At 42.2% G+C, this 19,321-nt stretch overlaps 2 protein-coding genes across 5 annotated transcripts in view; one reads left to right on the top strand and one right to left on the bottom strand.

The window, feature by feature from the left end:
* Positions 1–7,245: 7,245 nt before the first annotated feature.
* LOC134738932 (uncharacterized) lies at positions 7,246–10,067 on the bottom strand. Its single transcript, XM_063659597.1, has 3 exons — positions 10,062–10,067; positions 8,506–8,728; positions 7,246–7,634 (listed from the first exon to the last, which is right to left on the bottom strand). The coding sequence occupies exons 1-3, from the start codon at positions 10,065–10,067 to the stop codon at positions 7,246–7,248; spliced, it is 618 nt and encodes a 205-aa protein (XP_063515667.1).
* The window catches only part of FERMT1 (FERM domain containing kindlin 1), a 48,147-nt gene continuing 36,389 nt past the window's right edge, over positions 7,564–19,321 (top strand). Inside the window, exons 1-5 of one of the 4 annotated variants that reach the window (XM_063658983.1) lie at positions 7,564–8,194; positions 8,292–8,478; positions 11,395–11,563; positions 14,819–15,052; positions 18,237–18,383. In XM_063658983.1, the coding sequence (XP_063515053.1) occupies positions 11,413–11,563; positions 14,819–15,052; positions 18,237–18,383 (532 nt within the window). In that variant the 5' untranslated portion in view covers positions 7,564–8,194; positions 8,292–8,478; positions 11,395–11,412. Of the gene's footprint in view, positions 8,195–8,291; positions 8,479–11,391; positions 11,564–14,818; positions 15,053–18,236; positions 18,384–19,321 lie in introns of all 4 variants that reach the window. The other 3 variants (XM_063658984.1, XM_054468184.2, XM_054468183.2) reach the window with 3 other exon arrangements.

Below are 19,321 nucleotides of genomic sequence, written 5' to 3'. Positions count from 1 at the left end.
AAAATCAGTTTGGTAATGGTTAGTCCAGTTCAATGTAATCATTAAAATATCAATCTTTACTCAAAGTTAAAATTTCTCCTTCCTTCAGCTGTTGTTGCCACAGCCTCCCTGCAGTGCTAGTTGCTAAAGGATGGGTAGGAATTCTACAAGAGGAAAGGAAGGGGGAGGGCAGTCCAGATGGAAGAATGAACAGTCCAAACAAGGAGGAAGACAACAAAGGGCACACCATCCTTAGTGATGCTGAGGGGAGGGGATGCCCTCACAATGGCAACACAGTTTCAGAAGCTGCCAGAAACTCAACCTATCAAAACTAATAGAACTGGAAATATGCAAAAGAGTCTATGTGTGTGTAAAGTCTTGTAAGCCATTGAGGGCAATGGTTTGGAAGTTAAATGAGGGTAAATTCAAATCCTAACTTTGCCATTTAGTAACTGGGTGATCTTGGGCAATTTGCTTAAACTCCCTAAGCTTCAGTTTCCTCACCTGTAAGGTGAGGAAATACTCCTAGGTTATGAGGATTAAATGAGATAATGTATGCAAAGAACTAGGCACTGTACCTGGGACATAGAGAGTGCTTACAAGCAGTAATTGCTGAAGGCTGCCTGGGTGAGACAGAAAACTGCAAGTTTGAGCTCATCAACCTCACTCCACCCCCACCTCCACCCCTGCACCCACCCCCTACAGATCAAGAACTGTGCCATCTGCAATTCCTACTATGTAGTTGGGGTTGCCCCACTCCAGGAACCATCCCCTTCCGAGAACAATGATGCCAAGGAGGTGGCCTTGGGAGCCACAGGGCAAGACTCAGGCCCAAACTGGACTCAGAAGGAAAAACAGACACTTCCTTCAAGTAAGTGCTTAGAAAATGAAGACTTTCAGAGACCAGTGGGAACTGGAATCTACAGAGCCCTTCCAGGAAGCTCTGACTTTTCTAAAGTAAAGTTGGGATCTTCCTGAGATACTGGAGATTGGGCAAGCAAGATCCAGTAATGACAAATTACATTTCTCACCAGCCCACTGTGGGGAGGGGAGGAGGGCTGGGAGAAGGAGTGGATATCAAATATTTTTGAAAAATTATTCATTCTGAAGAGTGCCACACCCCTCTCCTTCCCATCCAGCCTCCCATTCCCCAGAGGCAACTATTTCTAATTCTTTTCGCTCTATCTTCTGGGTGTTAAATCTATATCTCCATACAGTCCATCCTCGTAACTCAAAATTTCATATTTGTGAATTCACCTACTAGGTAAAATTTATTTGTAACTCCAAAATCAGTACTCACAGTGCTTTTGTAGTTGTTAGCAAAAACACTGAGTCACCTCTAACGTGGATGTGCCCAGTGGAGGTGGAGCAAGGCAACATTCTGTCTTCTTATTCCTGCTCTCATACAGAGATGCCCGGAGGATGGAGACTGAGGGCAGCTTAGTACAAGAAGCTCCAGCACGGGAGCCACTAGGCAGAGTTTGAATCCCAAATCTGGCATCTGTTAGCGGGATGGCCTCAAGCCAGTCACTTAGCATTTCTAAACATGGAAAAAATGTTTAAATAAAACCTAACTGGGATCCCATTTTTGTTTATGTTAGGCGGGCTGGTGAATATTTTATTCTATGGGGTATAATCCATTACTACCATTATATATTTTGCTGCTCCCATTGTCCCAGACTGGCCCTTAGGAGCTCCTTTCAGGTGACTCCTGTGTCCTTCTGACATGCCCCCATGGGTTTTCGAGGATGTCTTCATTGTCTGGCATCACAAGGTGTTCCAGACTCATCTTGTGCTTTTCCATCCCACTTCTAGAATCAACCATCTCCTCAAGGCAGAGCAATCTTCCCGTGGTGAAAGGCTGAGTACAGAAGAGCAAACCAAAACCACAAGCAAATCCATTTCAAGCCTCTGCTTGTATCACACCTGCTCATTGGCCAAAGCAAAAGACATGGCCAAGACCAAAATCAAGGTGCAGAGAAATCCACTCCACTCCAATGGGGGGAACTGCAGAGTCCCATGGTGAAAGGTATGAATGTGTAATTCCAGTTTAGAAGGTGTGACAAAGTGGGGAACAACATTCCTATCTCTCAGTTTCCCCTTACTTCCCGGCCTTTATTTAAAGCATACTGAACTATTTGCTGGGCTACAAAAAGTATAAACCTGAGTTGCCCTCAAAGCAACCATGCTAGCAGTTGTATCCATATTCTAAACCCAGTAGTCAGGTAGAAATATAGACAGCAGCAGACACCCATAATAATTATAATAATTTATTAATATAAATCACAATAGCATTTTGAAGGCATGTGACACATACACGGGCTCTTTCATTTACTCTCATAATAGTGCTGTTATAATAAGGGTTTTATTCATTTCCCTTCAATAGCTACTTATGCCAGCTTTGGTTTGAATAAAGTGGTAGTTTGTTTTCTCAGCCCAAATTTTGGGCTCTCAGTCAACTTGGACCTCCAGCTGCAGCAGAGGGCCTCTCCTGGCAAAGCAGTTTCTCTCCTTACCTCTCTTGTCAGCTGGAGGACTCTGGTGTGGGTATAGCTGCTCTATCAAGACTGCTGAAAGAGCAAGAAGTCATCAGTGTAAACCAACATTCTGAATGCTCCCCACTATTTCCCCGCTTATCACAGCCTCACTCAGCTTGCAGTGTGCATCTTCGAGTATTGTATATAGTAGTTGAAGCAAAATTTTGCCACTGCATTACAAGAGTCGCCAGCTTTCCAGCCTGTAACGTGTGTCCCCTCCTTGCTCAAAGCCCTGCCTGCTGCACTTAGTCAATTATACTTTTAGTGTTGTTACTTGTAGCATCCCACTTCCGGTAACATATTCTTTGTCAGTAAGAGCTCTTAGGCACAAATAACAGAATCCACTATGGCTAGCTTAAACAGAAAAATAATTAGGCAAGTCATCATCATCATCATCATCATCATCATAGATGACAGGGTCTTGCTCCATCATAGTGGACACAACCTGACAGGACAGCAGGAGAAAGAGGCTTGGAGCTAAGCACCAAGAACAAAGTCTGAAATGATGCTGTAGGACTAACACGAGAAGGGAATCACCATTGAAGCATCTGAACTTGACTTTACTGCACCTGCTACTGCCACCCACTAGCACTGACATCACTTCTGCATTGGGACTTTAACCTTTCAGCCTCCAGAAAACCATCTCCACTGCCACTACCACCACCATAGTCATTCCTGACACCACTCACATCAGAAAAGATGGAAGCTCCAAGTACATCCTGTCTCTGCACCTCACTCACTTCCAAATTAAAGTCATGCCTGAGTATCTGAATGACACAGCCTAGGTCATAGGCCTGTACCCTCGCTGCAAGTGAGGTTGGGAATTTGAGTTCTGACTTCTAGACTGGGATTAAAACATAAAGATTTCCACAAATATTAAGGAGGCCATTCCAAGGATGATGGGCAGCCATGAGTATGACTGATATTTGCTACAATCATCAAGATATTTTCAAGTTAGAAAAGCAAAATGCAAAACAATATGTATAGACTACTATCACTTGCATAAGAAGCAGAAATTGTCTACATGCACAGACTGTCTCTGGAAGGTTTCAGGGGAAACAGGTAACTATTATCTCCAGGGAAGGGAACTCAATAATCAAGGATGGGAGGAAGATTTAATTATCACTGTATACTCTCTTGTACTCTTTGATTAAGAAGGATGCAATGTAAGGAAGGAGAACAGGGGATGGAGGAGAAGAGGGATGGAAGGAGGGAAGCACTGTGTTTCTTGCTTCTCTCAGTCTGAAAGGTGGGCTCCAGCATGGCCCCCAGCAAAGCCATTTTTACTCTTCTTTGCTCTTTCTCATTCAGCCCTGTAAGTACATTGAGACACACCCTTTCCACCCTGGCAAGGAGAATACTTTAGAACTTGCCTGGGCATAGAAAGTGCTCATTACCCATCCAGTTGGGGAGGAGGGTGTAGCAATAATAGGCACATTCTGCTTCTTCGCACTGAGCAAAATGTGTTCTCTGCACCCGTGAACACAGCTGCCATTTTGTATGTGCCAAGGACTCAGTGCAAATAAAAATATATTTTAGGTGTCTGTTGCCATTTCGAAGTCATCAGACTTCTGGCAGGTTTATAAGCTGAAAACTTAACAGAGAACTTTATATTGGGTAAATATTTATCAAAATCATCAATCAGAAAAAAAAATCCACTTTTCTCCTTCAAGCAGCTTTCTTATTCTACCTAAATTAACTCTATAGAATTTTTAGTGAAAAGGTGCTAGAGGAAAAAATCACTTGTGTTTAACAAGTTAAAGTAGCTGAGACTTTCAAAGTCCTCTACTCATTTATTTCCCTTTTGTGTTCAGTGAATATGGAATATGGCCACATCTCTCGTTCAGTCTAATCTATGCATACCCCAGACATGACATGACTTACTTTTTTTTTTTTTTTTAACTGAGACAGGGTCTTGCTCTGTTACCCAGGTTAGAGTGCAGTGGTGCAATCATGGCTTACTGCAGCCTTGATCTCCCAGGCTCAAGCGATCCTCCCACTTCAGCCTCCCAAGTAGCTAGGATCACAGGCACATACCACCACACCCAGCTAATTTCTATTATTTTAAAAAATTTTTTTCTTCAACTTTTATTTTAAGTTCAGGGGCACATGTGCAGGTTTGTTACATAGTAAACATGTGCCATGGTGGTTTGCTGCACAGATCATCGCATAATTTTTATTATTTTTTTTGGGGGGGTGGAGATGTGGGTCTCCTTATGCTGCCTGAGCTGGTCTTCAACTCCTGAGCTCAAGCAATCCTACTGTCTTGGCCTCCTAGGTGTTGAGATTACAGGCCTGAACCACCACACCCAGTTGATTTACCTTTTTGAAGGTACTAGTTCAAAGGTGAGTTTATCAGTGTATGGGTAATTGACAACAGATTTTTTTTTCAATATTTGCAACTTGAACGTATAAGATTTCAAAGTCAAGAGATAGAGCTTCTCTTTATCTTCCACCCTTCTGCTACCTGAAGCACAACTATCTGCTAACTAAAAAAAGATATATTAATACCTTAAAACAGTTCTCTAGAAACCTCAGGTTATTATGAGCAACTATGAAGCTCTTATCCAATGTTTCAAATTCCATCTCAAAAATCACCTCCTTTCTGAAGCCTTTTCTCATATTACCTGCCACTCCAAACACCTGGCAGAAGTAGACACATTCTTCTGTATTCCTTAGCATCCCTCTTATCATCTGAAGACAAAGTGTGTGCCCAGTTAATCTGAGTATTTTCAACTTATATTACAATGTCTAGCTCACAGTAATACAGTGACTAGTGAATAAATAATCCATTGCTGATTAATATGTATGAATTAATTAAATAACAGACTCAGTGAATTGATTCTGCTTGTTTTTTAAGGGGGCAAAGGGTGTGCATTTTTTTAATATATATGTACAAAATTTTGAAGTTCAGAATACACTTTTTAACCCACTTCTAACCCAGGACCTTGGGGGATGGGTTGGACCTGTGTCACACGAACGACAGTAACCGTGTAATAAGTAAAACATAAAGTTAAATTAAAAGCCTAGGACAGCCGGGCATGGTGACTCACACCTGCAATCCCAACAATTTAGAAGGCTAAGATGGGAGGATGGCTTGAGCCCAGGAGTTCAAGACCAGCCTGAGCAACAAAGTGAGACTCTGTCTCCACAAAAGATAAATTTAAAAATTAGCCAGGCATGGTGGTGCACACCTGTAGTCCCAGCTTGGGAGCCTGAGACATCAAGGCTGCAGTGAGCCATGATCATGCCACTGCACTCTGACCTAGGGGAGAGCAAGACCCTTTCTCAAAAAAAAAAAAAAAAAAAGCCTAGGACACATAATATGGATGAAACTCACAAACATAATGTTGAACAAAAGAAGCCAGACACAAAATAATGCACATGGTCTGATTCCATTTATATAAAGTACAAAGACAGGCAAAACCCTTCTAAGGAGTTAGAAGATAAGATAATGGTTATCCTGGGCCTGGGGTCGGGGTAGTGGGGCAGGCAGTGGCAGTGATCATAACTGAAAGGAATAACTAAAAGGGGTCACTAAGGGGCTTCCAAGGACTGGTGATGTCCTGTTTCTTCAACTGGGCACTCTTTATATGCTACTGTCTATATACTCTGTATACAGGTGTGTTCAGTTTGCGAAAACTCAGCTATACATTCATGATTTGTGCTCTTATCTATATATATTGTGTATATGGGTGTGTATATATATGATACACATTTATATACACACAAGTCACTACATATAATTACAAGTTTAAAAATTAACCTAGGCCAAGAAAAACGCTTAAAACCAGTTGAATTCTTTAGCACAATGCAGATATTTTCAACTGAAAAGAGAAAAACCATATTGGTATAAATAGATAGAGCCATAATTCAAGGTCACACATAAAATCTTGACCACAGGCTGGGCACGGTGGGTCACACCTGTAATCTTAACACTTTGGAAGGCCGAGGCAGGTGGATCACAAGGTCGAGAGATCAAGACCATCCTGGCCAACATGATGAAACCTGGTCTCTACTAAAAATACAAAAATTGTAGTCCCAGCTACTCGGGAGACTGAGGCAGGAGAATCACTTGAACACGGGAGGCGGAGGTTGCAGCAGGGAGTTAAGATCGCGCCACTGCACTCCTGCCTGGGGACAGAGCAAGACTCCATCTAAAAAATACATATGTGTGTGTGTGTGTGTGTGTGTGTGTGTGTGTGTGTGTGTGTGTGCGCACTGACCACAGTCTAAGTTCTAATGGGCCATGAGCAGGGTTTCCAGAGAGCGAAGGTTAAATACTTTCTACCCAGGATGAGAGCAGATTTGCTCATGGTGTTAAGAGGTAGGGAAGTGGGACCAGATGACCCTTCCCATCATTGACAAACGGTACCAAATGAAGACATTCTGTTTCAAGTTTTTAATGATTTTATTTCAATTATAATATCCTATATTTGCCAACAATGTTCAACTAACCTTTTTAAATTAAATGTACTTTCAAACCCATAATAATTCCTGAATACGGTAATGTTTAAGCAAAAACAGATTCAACTTCTAAGTTTTATAACTTCTTTATTAAAATTTAAGTGTTCACAAGCCTTTTAATGCAAATCGCTAAAGCCTGTATTATATTGCATGAAATCCCTCCGTGGAATGTCATTTCCATGTTTGTTTTATTAACCACTGTATTCTCGGAGCCCAGGCCCGTCGGGAGGACTGTAGAGCAGTAAGCACTCAACAAATGTGATTAAATGAACAAAGGAGGCTTGGGGAGGTTGTGTAAACTGCCGAGGTCACCCACCCTTCCTGGGTGGCCCCAGCCCTCTTTGAAAATAAATCTAACAGGAAGGCGACTGGCGGGACCGGTGGTGATCCTGAGGTGAGCCACGCCAGGTGTGGCCCAGACTTCCGCATGCAGCCTGCCTTTGGGTCTCCTGGAGTCTCCCCTGGTCGGGAGCCTCAGCCTTCTGGAGACTGACACCACCCTCTTACTCAGAGACGAATCGTTTTGTTGTTGCCGCCACCTCGCTGACCACAAGTGCTCCGGGGCTCTTTCTAAGGGAGGCAGCTGTTCTAGCCGGGAGGCTGGAGTCTCCTGGGCCTGGACGCACTCCGGGGTGTGAGTGATGGGTATGCCTGAAAGGAGGGGAAGTGGCGCGGCTTTAATCATCTGGGCTAGTCCCCGGCGGGCCTGGGGGAACAGGGAAACTGGAGGCGGCCTCAAAGCGGCAGGATGAGACATCGCAAGAGGAGCTGCAGATACTAAGCGTGCGCCCCGGGTTCTCGCCGCCTTCTCTCCGCAGAGCAGCCCTTCGGCCACCCTTTGCCCTTAAAAATCTGCAGACTGCGCCTCCTCTCCGCGGGAGCGAGACCTAGCAGGCCCGGGGCTGGGCGTGCCCTCGCCTGCCCCGCCGCGCGCTGCCCTCAGCCGGGCCGCTGGGGGCCGTGCAGTGCCCCGGGCACGCCGCGCCAGGCTGGGGGCCGGCACCGAGCCTCCGTGGGAGGTCCCGAGGCAGCTTCGCCTGCTCGCCCTGGCTCCAGCCCTCACCTGCCGCAGCCTTAGCTGAGCAGCCGCCGCCACTGGGCGTCCACTTCGCCAGCGCCCGCTCCTCGGCTGGGCCCGGGGTAGTTTGTAGGGACGCAGCTCTCCACGTGCGCGACTGCGAGGCTGGACGCTACAGGCTCCTGGAAAGGAGGTGGGTGCTCTGGAGCTAGGGCTGGGGAGCTAGAGGTTGGGAGGCTTTGATGGGCACCAGTGGCTCCTGAACCCCCTTACTCCCTTTCTTTCTGCAGCCTCTTGTACTTAAATAGCTGTTGATTGAAAATAATTTCGTCTGGATGTGACCACCTTCTCCGGCCCTACGCATCTGCCCGCAAAATACTTTCAGTTGAGCCGCAGGTGCTGCCTTAATGGGAGTAAGGGGCATGCTTTATCCACCCAACATCCGCCCCAGGATCCTGCAGAGCTGGCAAAAGACAGGTCGGGTGGCCTTCGAACACCAAGTACCTTCAGATATTCCAGGGGAAGGGTTGGGGACTGTTTCCCCCTCATCTTTCCTCCTTCCGCTCTCCATCCCTCCATCCCTCCTTCCCTGCTTTCGTTTCCTTGATTTTCTGCGAAGGGCTGTTGAGCACTCTGCCAGTAACTTTGCTTCTTGTTTGGTCTCCTTAGATGCGTTTTCCCGGCTGAAGTTTGCTGCTATCCTTGACAAGTAACAGCTTGCTGCAGACTAGACGTTCACTCAAAAATGAAGGCGCAGAAAGATAGGAAAGGAATGCAGGAAAACCAGCTTGGCTAATTTTAGCCTGCATTTTGTTGTAAGGGGAATCAGCATCTATTGCCTGAATAAGTAGTGTTTTAATCACCCAAGTTAGGAAAAGACCTTATATCGGATTGCCCAGTGAAATAAGCAATAAGGAATCACCTTTAAAAGTTATTTTCTTTATATACAAAACATTTTAAATAACTAGACCTCACAATCATAGCATTTAAGAAATTGTAAGGATCTTAAAGTCGAACAGTTCAATGCCAAGTTATGAGTTTGACGATGAATGGGCATCTTTTGTCTCCTCACTGGGCAAGATTTGTGTTGATAGAAATGCTTAGTAAAGGCTACTGAGAATTTAGTTCATGTAGTTTGAGGAGTTTTCTTTCATTTTGGCATTGCAACATTATCAAAGTGGTTTCCCAGTGTGGTGGATAAGAGTTTGAAATAGAAAGGCAGACCTGGATTTCCATCTGGGCTTCAGCATCTAACTTGCTGTGTGACCTCAGGCAAGTTGCTTCATCTCTCTGAGGCTGTTTCCTCATTTCTAAATGAGATTGCTGGGAGGATGAAAAAGGGATAACAGAAGACAGGAGTTAACACAGAGCACATCATACAGTCAGTAGGTAATAAATGATACCTGAAGTTGATGACGACAGAGGCAAGCAGTTAGGCCTAATGCAGTCACTGAATGGCACTCCTCATGAAGAGGGTTCTGTGTGGATCTCTGTGCATGGGGAAGAGATGCATTGCATTATTGCATGCTTCTGATATAAAAACATAAGGAGCGGCTGGGCGTGGTGGCCCACGCCTGTAATGCCAGCACTTTGGGAGGCCAAAGCGGGTGGATCACGAGGTCAGGAGTTCAAGACTAGCCTGGCCAGCATGGTGAAACCCTGTCTCTACTAAAAATACAAAAATTAACTGGGCATTGTGGCACACACCTGTAATCTCAGCTACTTGGGAGGCTGAGGCAGAGAATTGCTTGAACCCGGGAGGCAGAGGTTGCAGTGAGCTAAGATCGTGTCACTGTACTCCAGCCTGGGCGACAGAGCAAGACTCCATCTCAAAAAAAACAAAAATGAAAACATAAGGAGCTACTTCTGAACTCTTAAATTTCATCCTCACCCATAAAATCTGTCCTAAATCTGTTCATATTTGCAGTATTTAATTTATCTGTGTAGCATATTTTGAGATTCTCTCATGCTTACAAATGAGTCGTTTCAAATGAACACGCAGAACAGATATGACACTGGTTGTTTAATTATTATTAAAAGTAATGTTCCTCGGATATTACCGTCATCCCTGGTTTAATATTGATCTAAGTAGGTTGAAGGGAAGAAATGAGTATACCCACAGACCAGCAACATCTGGAGCCTGTTAAGAAATGTATGGCCCCTCCCTAGACCTGCTGAATAGAATCTGCATTTTAATAGGATCCCTGGGGGATTTATGTACACCCTCAGAGAGGCCCTTTCTTAGGATTTTGAGTGCATTGATGTTTCTCAAAAATAGGCCTTATGAAAACATGAATTTCTCATAAGCTGGCTTTACATAGTAAAGTGAAAAAGACTCATTATCATTTAAATAATTTTTACTTTAAATGTTTAAAACAGCCAGGAGCTGTAGCATTATTTCTTTCTGTTTAAAAGTAAGAGAGAGCTGACATCTCAAGTTTTGTTTCAGTTCTGCCAATTTGGATTCCAGTGTTCCAGTTACCCCCTGAAATATTTCAGTTGTGAACGTTCTTTCCTGCTAGCTTCTCCAATGAGGGGAAAACTATGGGTTTGAAATTCACACCCCTATCTGTACTTTGAAGAGCGAGCTTTTTATATCTGTTACTCCTGTTTTTAAATCTTTTGCCAAAGATGCATCCAAATTTTTAATTGGTGCATTTATAATCAATTTTTACATGATATAGAACAATAAGTAAATCAAATACATGGCAATAATTATTAATGATGTGTATCTATATGCATTTAAGGTAAAACTATATATTATAATGACTGAAATAGGAATTATTTTGCTTTTTTTATTTTTTGAGCTTTATTATGGGAAGATATAAATTTTTGTAGGAGGAATGTAATAATATACATATATTAAAGATATTAAAGGTAAGAGGCTTTAATGGCATCCTTTTTAAACATCAACTTTATTAAAGTATAATTTGCATACAACAAAATATGTTGAACTATAGTACATAAAATCTGCGCATTTTATTACATGCAAATTATACCTTAATAAAACTGATTTTTTTAAAAGATAACATGGAAGATTGCCTATTGCCGGAATAGTTGAGAGAAGGTCAAAAGAAGTCAATAGAGAGAAAATGAGGATTGAAGCATTGGGTGGACAAAGGAAATACATAGCCAAGTGGTCTTGGAGAAGTGGGTGAATGGAAAAATGAAGTATGTAAATTTAGATGATTTGAGACCATTTTTATAAAACTTTTTGTCTTTAAAGTTAAGATGCTGAATTTAATATCTGGATCACCGGGAACCTTGCAGAGTGTTTTGAAGAGGAGGTTACAATGAAAAACAGAACAAAAAAGAAATTTTGCTCTGCAAGTCTACTGACACGTCCCGTTTCCTTCCCACATTCCAATCTATGTCTGCCTTTGTGTTCAGCAGACACCAGCATTTGCCACAATGCTGTCATCCACTGACTTCACATCTGCTTCCTGGGAGCTTGTGGTCCGTGTTGACCATCCCAATGAAGAGCAGCAGAAAGACGTCACACTGAGAGTATCTGGAGACCTTCATGTCGGGGGAGTGATGCTCCAGTTAGTAGAACAGATCAGTAAGTTTCTCTCGCTTTATGGTTTCTCTGTATTGGAAACCCTGTCTGTTGCATCACCACTAATGACTGGTCTAGGTTTTTCTGATCATTTATCTTGTAATGGCCTGGAGAGCAATCCCCCACCCCTCATCCCAGAGGAGAGAAAGAAATGGCCCAGGCCAGGTGCCGTGGCTCACACCTGTAATCTCAGCACTTTGGGAGGCCGAGGTGGGTGGATCACCTGAAGTCAGGAGATCGAGAACAGGCTGGCCAACATGGCAAAACCCCATCTCTACTAAAAACACAAAAATTAGCCGGGCATGGTGGTGGGAGCACGTAATCCCAGCTACTGGGAAGCCTGAGGCAGCAGAATCACTTGAACCCGGGAGGCGGAGGTTGCAGTGAGCCAAGATCGTGCCACTGCACTCCAGCTTGGGCAGCAGAGCAAGACTCGGTCTCGGGGGAAAAAAAAAACCTTGAGTCTTTGGTGGCAAGCTAAAGTTCCCATTAGGTATAATGTTGGACTTCAACAGGGATGGGACCCATTCCACTGGTGACATCTAATGTGACTTTAAGTAGCTTGGCATTAGACTACTATGTTAATTCTCTGTTAATACTTGATAGCTTAGTGATAAATTGGTGCTGAGGAGTCTTTTAACACTTATCCACCGTTTACTACGCTCCCTGTTTAAACAAAGAAGGAAATTTTCAGGGTTACACTCTTCACATCAGGAGTCAACATTATCAACCTAGAATTTAATAACATTCTATTTTCTTTGTGCTTCTTTTACCTTCTATTTAAGGCCTTAGATGCTGGCTTTTCATTTGCTCTAGCGAGATAGTTTTTTTTTGTCAGTAAGTCCTTATTGACATATAATATACATACAGAAAAATTCACTTATTATAAACAAGGCTTCACTTATTATAAACAGTTCAATGGATTTTCACAAAGACTTGTAACCACTCAGATCAAGAAATAGAACATCAACTGTTCCCCACCCAAGCCCCATACCCCGACCCCTCCCAGTCACCACTACCAAAGGTAACCACTGTCCTGACTTCTAACACCACAGGAATCATTTGCTTGATTTTGAACTTTACACAAATGAGATTATAAAGGATATACTCTTACACATTGATTTTCTTTCACTCAACATTATGTCTGTGAGATTTATCCATACTGTTGCATATTGTTTTTGTTCGTTTTCATTGCCATATAATATTCCATTGTATGAATATGCCACAATTATTTATCCACTTACCTCTTAATGGACATTTGGGTTGTTTCCATTTTCATGCACTTACAGAAAGAGCTGCTATAACACCTGTCTTTCAGTGATCATTTCTGTTGGGTGGTATAGTTCAGAGAAAAAAAATGCTGATTCAGAAGGTTTTCCAAAATAGTTGTGCCAATTTATGCTTCTACTAACAGCATTAAGAGGAGCGTTTTCTGGCTGGGAGCGGTGGCTCATGCCTGTAATCCCAGCACTTTGGGAGGCTGAGGTGGGTGGATCACCTGAGGTCAGGAGTTCAAGACCAGCCTGGCCAACATGGTGAAACCCCATCTCTACTAAAAATACAAAAATTTCCTGTAATCCCAGTACTTTGGAAGGCTGAGGTGGGTGGATCACGAGGTCAGGAGTTCAAGACCAGCCTGACCAACATGGTGAAACCACGTCTCTACAAAAAATACAAAAATTAGCTGGGCATGGTGGTGCGTGCCTACAATCCCAGCTACTCAGGAGGCTGAGGCAGGAGAATCGCTTGAACACGGGAGGCAGAGGTTGCAGTGAGCTGAGATTACACCACTGCACTCCAGCCTGGGCAACAGAGTGAGACTCCATCTCAAAAAAAAAAAAAAATTAGCCTGACATGGTGGTGTGCACCTGTAATCCCAGCTACTTGGGAGGCTGAGGCAGGAGAATCGCTTGAACCCAGGAGGCAGAAGTTGCAGTGAGCCAAGATCATGCCACTGCACTCCAGCCTGGGCAACAGGTGAGACTATGTCTCAAACAAAAAAAAAAAAGGGTTTCTAATTTAAAAAGAGAAAGAAAAAATCATTTAAAGAAAAATAAGAAAACAAAGATACTGGTAGCTCTTCATTTTGAAAAATAAAAGATTGAAAATTGACTCCAATATTGATGAAGGGTAAAGATTCTATTTTAATGCCAACGTTAAAGGAAGGGAAAGATTGGCATTGGTGCTAACATTGAGAGGGAGAAAATATTTTAACTCTGACTTCATTTTAGACACTTTGGATATGGTGGTACTGATAAAGAGTTGGACGTTACTGAGAAGAATGAAATGTCAGTTGTACCATACTTCTGTGTGGACTTTGATTGGAGGCTATTGCTACTCCCTTGTGACACAGTGGTATAAGGATACATTTCTATAAGAGAAATAATCTTGATTAAACAAAGTCAGATGCTTTCTCAGAAAAGGCCATGGCACAGAGAGATTTTAGCGAAGAGAACTTTAGCATTCATTGTGAACACATTTTTATGTTTCTTTTCCTCCACAGTATCTAAATGTAAATGATAGTAAGGTTTAGTCCCTATTTTTCTTTTTTCTTTTTTTTTTTTTTTTTTTTTTTGAGATGGAGTTTTGCTCTTGTTGCCCAGGCTGTAATGTAATGGTGCGACCTTGGATCATTACAATCTCCACCTCCCAGGTTCAAGTGATTCTCCTGCCTCAGCCTCTGGAGTAGCTGGGATTAACAGGTGCCCACCACCACACCCGGCTAATTTTTGTATTTTTAGTAGAGACAGGGTTTCGCCATGTAGGCCAGGCTGGTCTCGAACTCCTGACCTCAGGTGATTGCTTGCATCAGCCTCCCAAAGTGCTGAGATTACAGGCATGAGCTACAGCACCCGACCCTATTATTTTTTTGTCTTTTTTAATTATTTTATCTTTAAATTTTTTTATTTGATTTAATTTTTTAAATGTTTTTTTATTTTACTTTAAGTTCTGGGATACATGTGCAGAACATGCAGGTGTGTTATATACGTATACATGTGCCATGATGGTTTGCTGTCCCATCAACCCTGTCATCTACATTAGGTATTTCTCCTAATGCTATCCCAGTCCATATTTTTTCCCTGGAGACTTTGGAAAGAAGCCAAAAGTTGTTGAGCCTTGAATTGTAAAAGGCCATGGGGAGCTGGAGACCAGTTGTTGGCTTCCATTTTCGCACACAATGAAATTGACTCTGCAGTTCCAGGACCCTCCAAGCTAGGCCCTCTCTTATTTTACTTAATTGTGTTTTCATTTTTGCAGACATATCCCAAGACTGGTCAGACTTTGCTCTTTGGTGGGAACAGAAGCATTGCTGGCTTCTGAAAACCCACTGGACCCTGGACAAATATGGGGTCCAGGCAGACGCAAAGCTTCTCTTCACCCCTCAGCATAAAATGCTGCGCCTTCGCCTGCCGAATTTGAAGATGGTGAGGTTGCGAGTCAGCTTCTCAGCTGTGGTTTTTAAAGCTGTCAGTGATATCTGCAAAACCCTGAGTAAGTACCCAGGAAGGGCCCCTGTGCCCTGTAGACTCTTGCAAAGGTAGACAGGAAAATTATGTGTGCATCCTGCCTACTTCAAGCAATTGGCTACAGAACACTCACCTATTAGGAAGCACATGTTTAAGCCCTTCTGGGTATTGCAGCCATTTAAGTGGATGGAGTTAAGCCAAGTGGAACATTATTGGCATAAATCAGGTGCATCTCCACAAAGCTTAAAACTATTCCAAAAGAGATTTGTTAATAGACAAGATAAACCATTAAGATTGCCCCCCCAAATTTATTGATCCAAGCTATACTCAAACATTATTGTACAGTATTTAAGATTTAAAAAGAGTTGTACTAAATACTTAATCACCATAGAGCTATGTGTGTTTATTGTTTTTGAGATAATGGTGTTCCAAAGTCTTAATTGCTTAAGACCTGGCTCAAGTAAATAATTCTGCCCACAAAAATCACTTATGAAGTGATTAAGCAGAAAAGTACACTTAATTGTGAATTTAAACCTAATTATTTATAGATTTGGTATCCTATAATTTAACAGTCATAAAGACAACACTACCCAAACCAATTTTTCTTTATAAAACTCCATAAAGGGAAGGAAACACCCCATGAAGGTATTCTCATTTTATAATTTTTGAAAGTATTATAGGCATATTCATTGGTTCCAAAACCAAAAATCAACATTTGAACCCAGAATAGATAATATATAGTGATATATAGTGAGTAATCTATTTTTCCCATTAAACCATAAACTGTTCACTCATTCAGCAAATATTTATTGAGCACCTACTGTGTCCCAGGCATTGCGGTGAGTGCTAGGGGCAATACAAAGCTAAAATCCCTGCCATCTGGAGCTTGCATTTTAGCAGGCGGAGGCAGACACTAACCAATAAATATAAATGTAACAGATTTTAAAATATAAATGTAACAAGTTAAAAAAGAATATAAGAGGTTAAAATGGGATGGATAGTACCCAAAAAAAAGAGAAAAAGTATGAACAGGATTGGGAATACCAGGGTTGGGCAGTGGGGGCTGGTATGGTATATGAAGTAGGGTAAAGGCAGAAATCGTTTCCTGAGCATCTCTGCATTCCTCACTCCAGTCACAATGCCTGGCACACAATAACTGTTGAGTGAACAAATGAATGGAAACTTTCATTACAGAATGTAAGTTGCAGTCTTGTCCCTGGTGTGCAAATGGCAAACATGAGGACACCTTGTGTTTTTGGTTATATTCTAATAAGGAATTGAAAGCAAAGTAAATGATTACATAAAATAGTATATTGTATACACCACAGTGGACTGGAAGCACACATCACAGCTGAGACCAAAAACTTAGTTTTCAAGTAAACAGAAGAAGTCAGATGTTCTCTTTTCCTGATTATCTCTTTGTAATAGTTTTAAAGGCTCAGCTTGGCATTTGTAATAATTGCATTTTATATCTTATCCATTGAAGTGAAATCAAATGCAGCAGTTCAGTGGTTTTTCCCTTGAAGAACAGAAAAGACACAAATCTTGACCTTGAAGATACAGGTGTTTCTGTTTCATTGTTTTGCTTTTAGTGCTCACAGTGAAATTTTTTATTCATGACCAGGTTTGTGTATAAATTATGCATTTGGAATGGTCACAGGTGTGTTGCAACCTGACAATCCTTGGCTGCTGGGGAGAGTCAAGCTAAACTGCTAGGCTCAGTCTCAGCACTGAGCAGTATATGAACGAAATGATGACAGAATTTAATGGAATCAGTGCACTTACCTTCAACAAAGCTGCTCAGAGACTAAAAGTCTAAATTAATTGGTTTTTACCTGGAATGATAGCCACTAGTGTAGTTAAAGGTTATCAGCAATTCTGATCAGCAATTATAAATATATTTGATTAATGGGAGAAATGGAGATTATCATAGTTTCAGTTCCCAGAAGAAGACCCTGAGAAAAGGATTCAAGTACAAATAGTTTATTTGGGAGGTGATGCCAGGAAATACTGTTGGAGACAGGGAAGTAAGACTGAAAAGAGAAGAGTGTCACCAATCAGGTTACACTTCAGCAGCTGGCGACCTCTGGAAGACAGTGTAGACACAGCCTCAGGGTAAGGATGTTTATGCAGCACCCTGGACAGTCACTGGAGGTCGCTCTTGGGGAGCGTTAATTCCCTGAATGTGTGAGCTGTTGCAGTGCAGACCCTGGCAAGCCATCAGAGCAAAGCCTCTGGCAGAAAGACGCATGGTCTAGATTCCACCAGAAGTCAGGGGTGCTGACATGGTGAGGACCAAGAAGAAATGGGCAGGGCATGAGGGTGTCGCCACAGGGATAAAATGAGCTGATGGGAAATGTGTAAAAGAAAGACTTTCAAGATCTGTGGTCTATAAAGAAAAAAGGAAGCAGTACCTTTGTTGGTTGTTTAAAAAACTGGAAAAAGGAAAGGGAGAGGGAGCAAGGAAGGGAGGTCTATTAGTTCGTTTTCGTGCTGCTGATAAAGACATACCTGAGACTGGACAATTTACAAAAGGAAGAAGTTTAATGGACTTACAGTTCCACATGGCTGGGGAGGCCTCACAATCATGGTGGAAGGCAAGGAGGAGCAAGTCACGTCTTACGTGGATGGCAGCAGGCAAACAGAGAGCTTGTGCGGGGAAACTCCTTATAAAACCATCAGATCTCGTGAGACTTATTCACTATCACGAGAACAGCACAGGAAAGACCTGCCCCCATGATTCAATTACCTCCCACTGGGCCCCTCCGACAACACGTGGGAATTCAAGATGAGATTTGGGTGGAGACACATCCAAACCATATCAGGAAGAAAGGGGAGAGGGAGGTAAAGTTGGTGGTAAATAGGTAACAAGAATGTCATAAAGCTAGTAATGACTGAAGCTGGGGAGCACATGAAGGGAACATTGTACCATTCCCTTTGCTTTAGATACATTTGAAATATTTTTATAATAATTTTTCTAACTAGAAATTTCACTAGACTGAATCTCCCTCCACTGTTTTCTCCCCCCACCTACTTTGGAGGTCTCTGTTCCCCTTTCCCCTTCTATTTCTTCAAAAAGGATGCAGTTTAGTCCCATTTACTTTTCAGAAATTTCCTGAGAAATGATTTTAAATGCACAAAATGACTCTGAGTCTTAGAAGGATTTTTGTTTTTACTTTTTCTTCATTTTTAAAAAAATTTATTTCTAGATATTAGAAGATCAGAAGAGCTTTCCTTGTTAAAGCCATGTGGTGACTATTTTAAGAAGAAGAAGAAAAAAGACAAAAATAATAAGGAACCCATAACTGAAGATATTCTAAACCTGGAGAGTTCTCCAACAGCTTCAGTTTCATCAGGTAAGACTTTTGACAGGTGTTTTGTTGTTTGGACATACAGTAAAACTCAAGAGAGAAATATAGCTCTCCTCCCACCCCCACCAAACAAAGGAGAAATAAAATTGCAGAACTGATGTGATGAGGAAAGCCTATCTAGTTAAGTTTAGAATTAACAGAAATGTGTTTCAGACTTTTTTCATCAAGCATGTTTAATAACTCATTATTTTAATTGTATATCTGACGTTGCCGATGAATGCAAAATTTTAGAACCACTGACTGCAAATTTGGGATAAAATAGTGATATTTAGAAAAAAGGTAAGTGGCTGGTCACAGTGCCTCATGCCTGTAATCCCAGCACTTTGGGAGGCTGAGGTGGGTGGATCACTTGAGCTCGGAAGTTTGAGACCAGCCTGGGCAATATGGTGAGACCCCATCTCCATTAAAAATATACAATAAATAAATAAATAAATAACCTGGGCATGGTGGTGCACGCTTGTGGTCCCAGCTACTCAGAAGGCTGAGATGGGAGGATTGCTTGAGCCCTGAGGGTGGAAGTTGCAGTGCACAAAGATTGTGCCACTGCACTCAGCCTGGGTGACAGAGCACGACCCTGTCTCAAAAAAATAAATAAAAGAAAAAAGATAAGTTAAATCACTCAAATACACTTCTCTCTTCATGATTGTATCATTGTGTGATTCTTTCCTGAATTCAGTTTTTTATGGGGCATGCAAGAGGAGAGCAGGTGAAAATTCTGGAGGAGAAGCATCCTTTTCTTTTTATATCAAAACAATCAAATCTCTAGCTTGCTTGCAAGATTGAGGGCTTTCTTTCTTCATTTTTTGTTTGTTTGTTTTGTTTTGTTTTGTTTTTTAGAGAGAGTCTCGCTCTGTCACCCAAGCTGGAGTGCAGTGGCACAATCTCAGCTCATTGCAGCCTCTGCCTCGCGGGCTCAAGCAATT

The sequence above is a fragment of the Pongo pygmaeus genome, chromosome 21 (genome assembly GCF_028885625.2).
Source record: "Pongo pygmaeus isolate AG05252 chromosome 21, NHGRI_mPonPyg2-v2.0_pri, whole genome shotgun sequence".
NCBI lineage: Eukaryota > Metazoa > Chordata > Mammalia > Primates > Hominidae > Pongo > Pongo pygmaeus.
The sequence above is the reverse complement of the archived record's forward strand: the minus strand, read 5'-3'. Positions and strand labels throughout refer to the sequence as shown.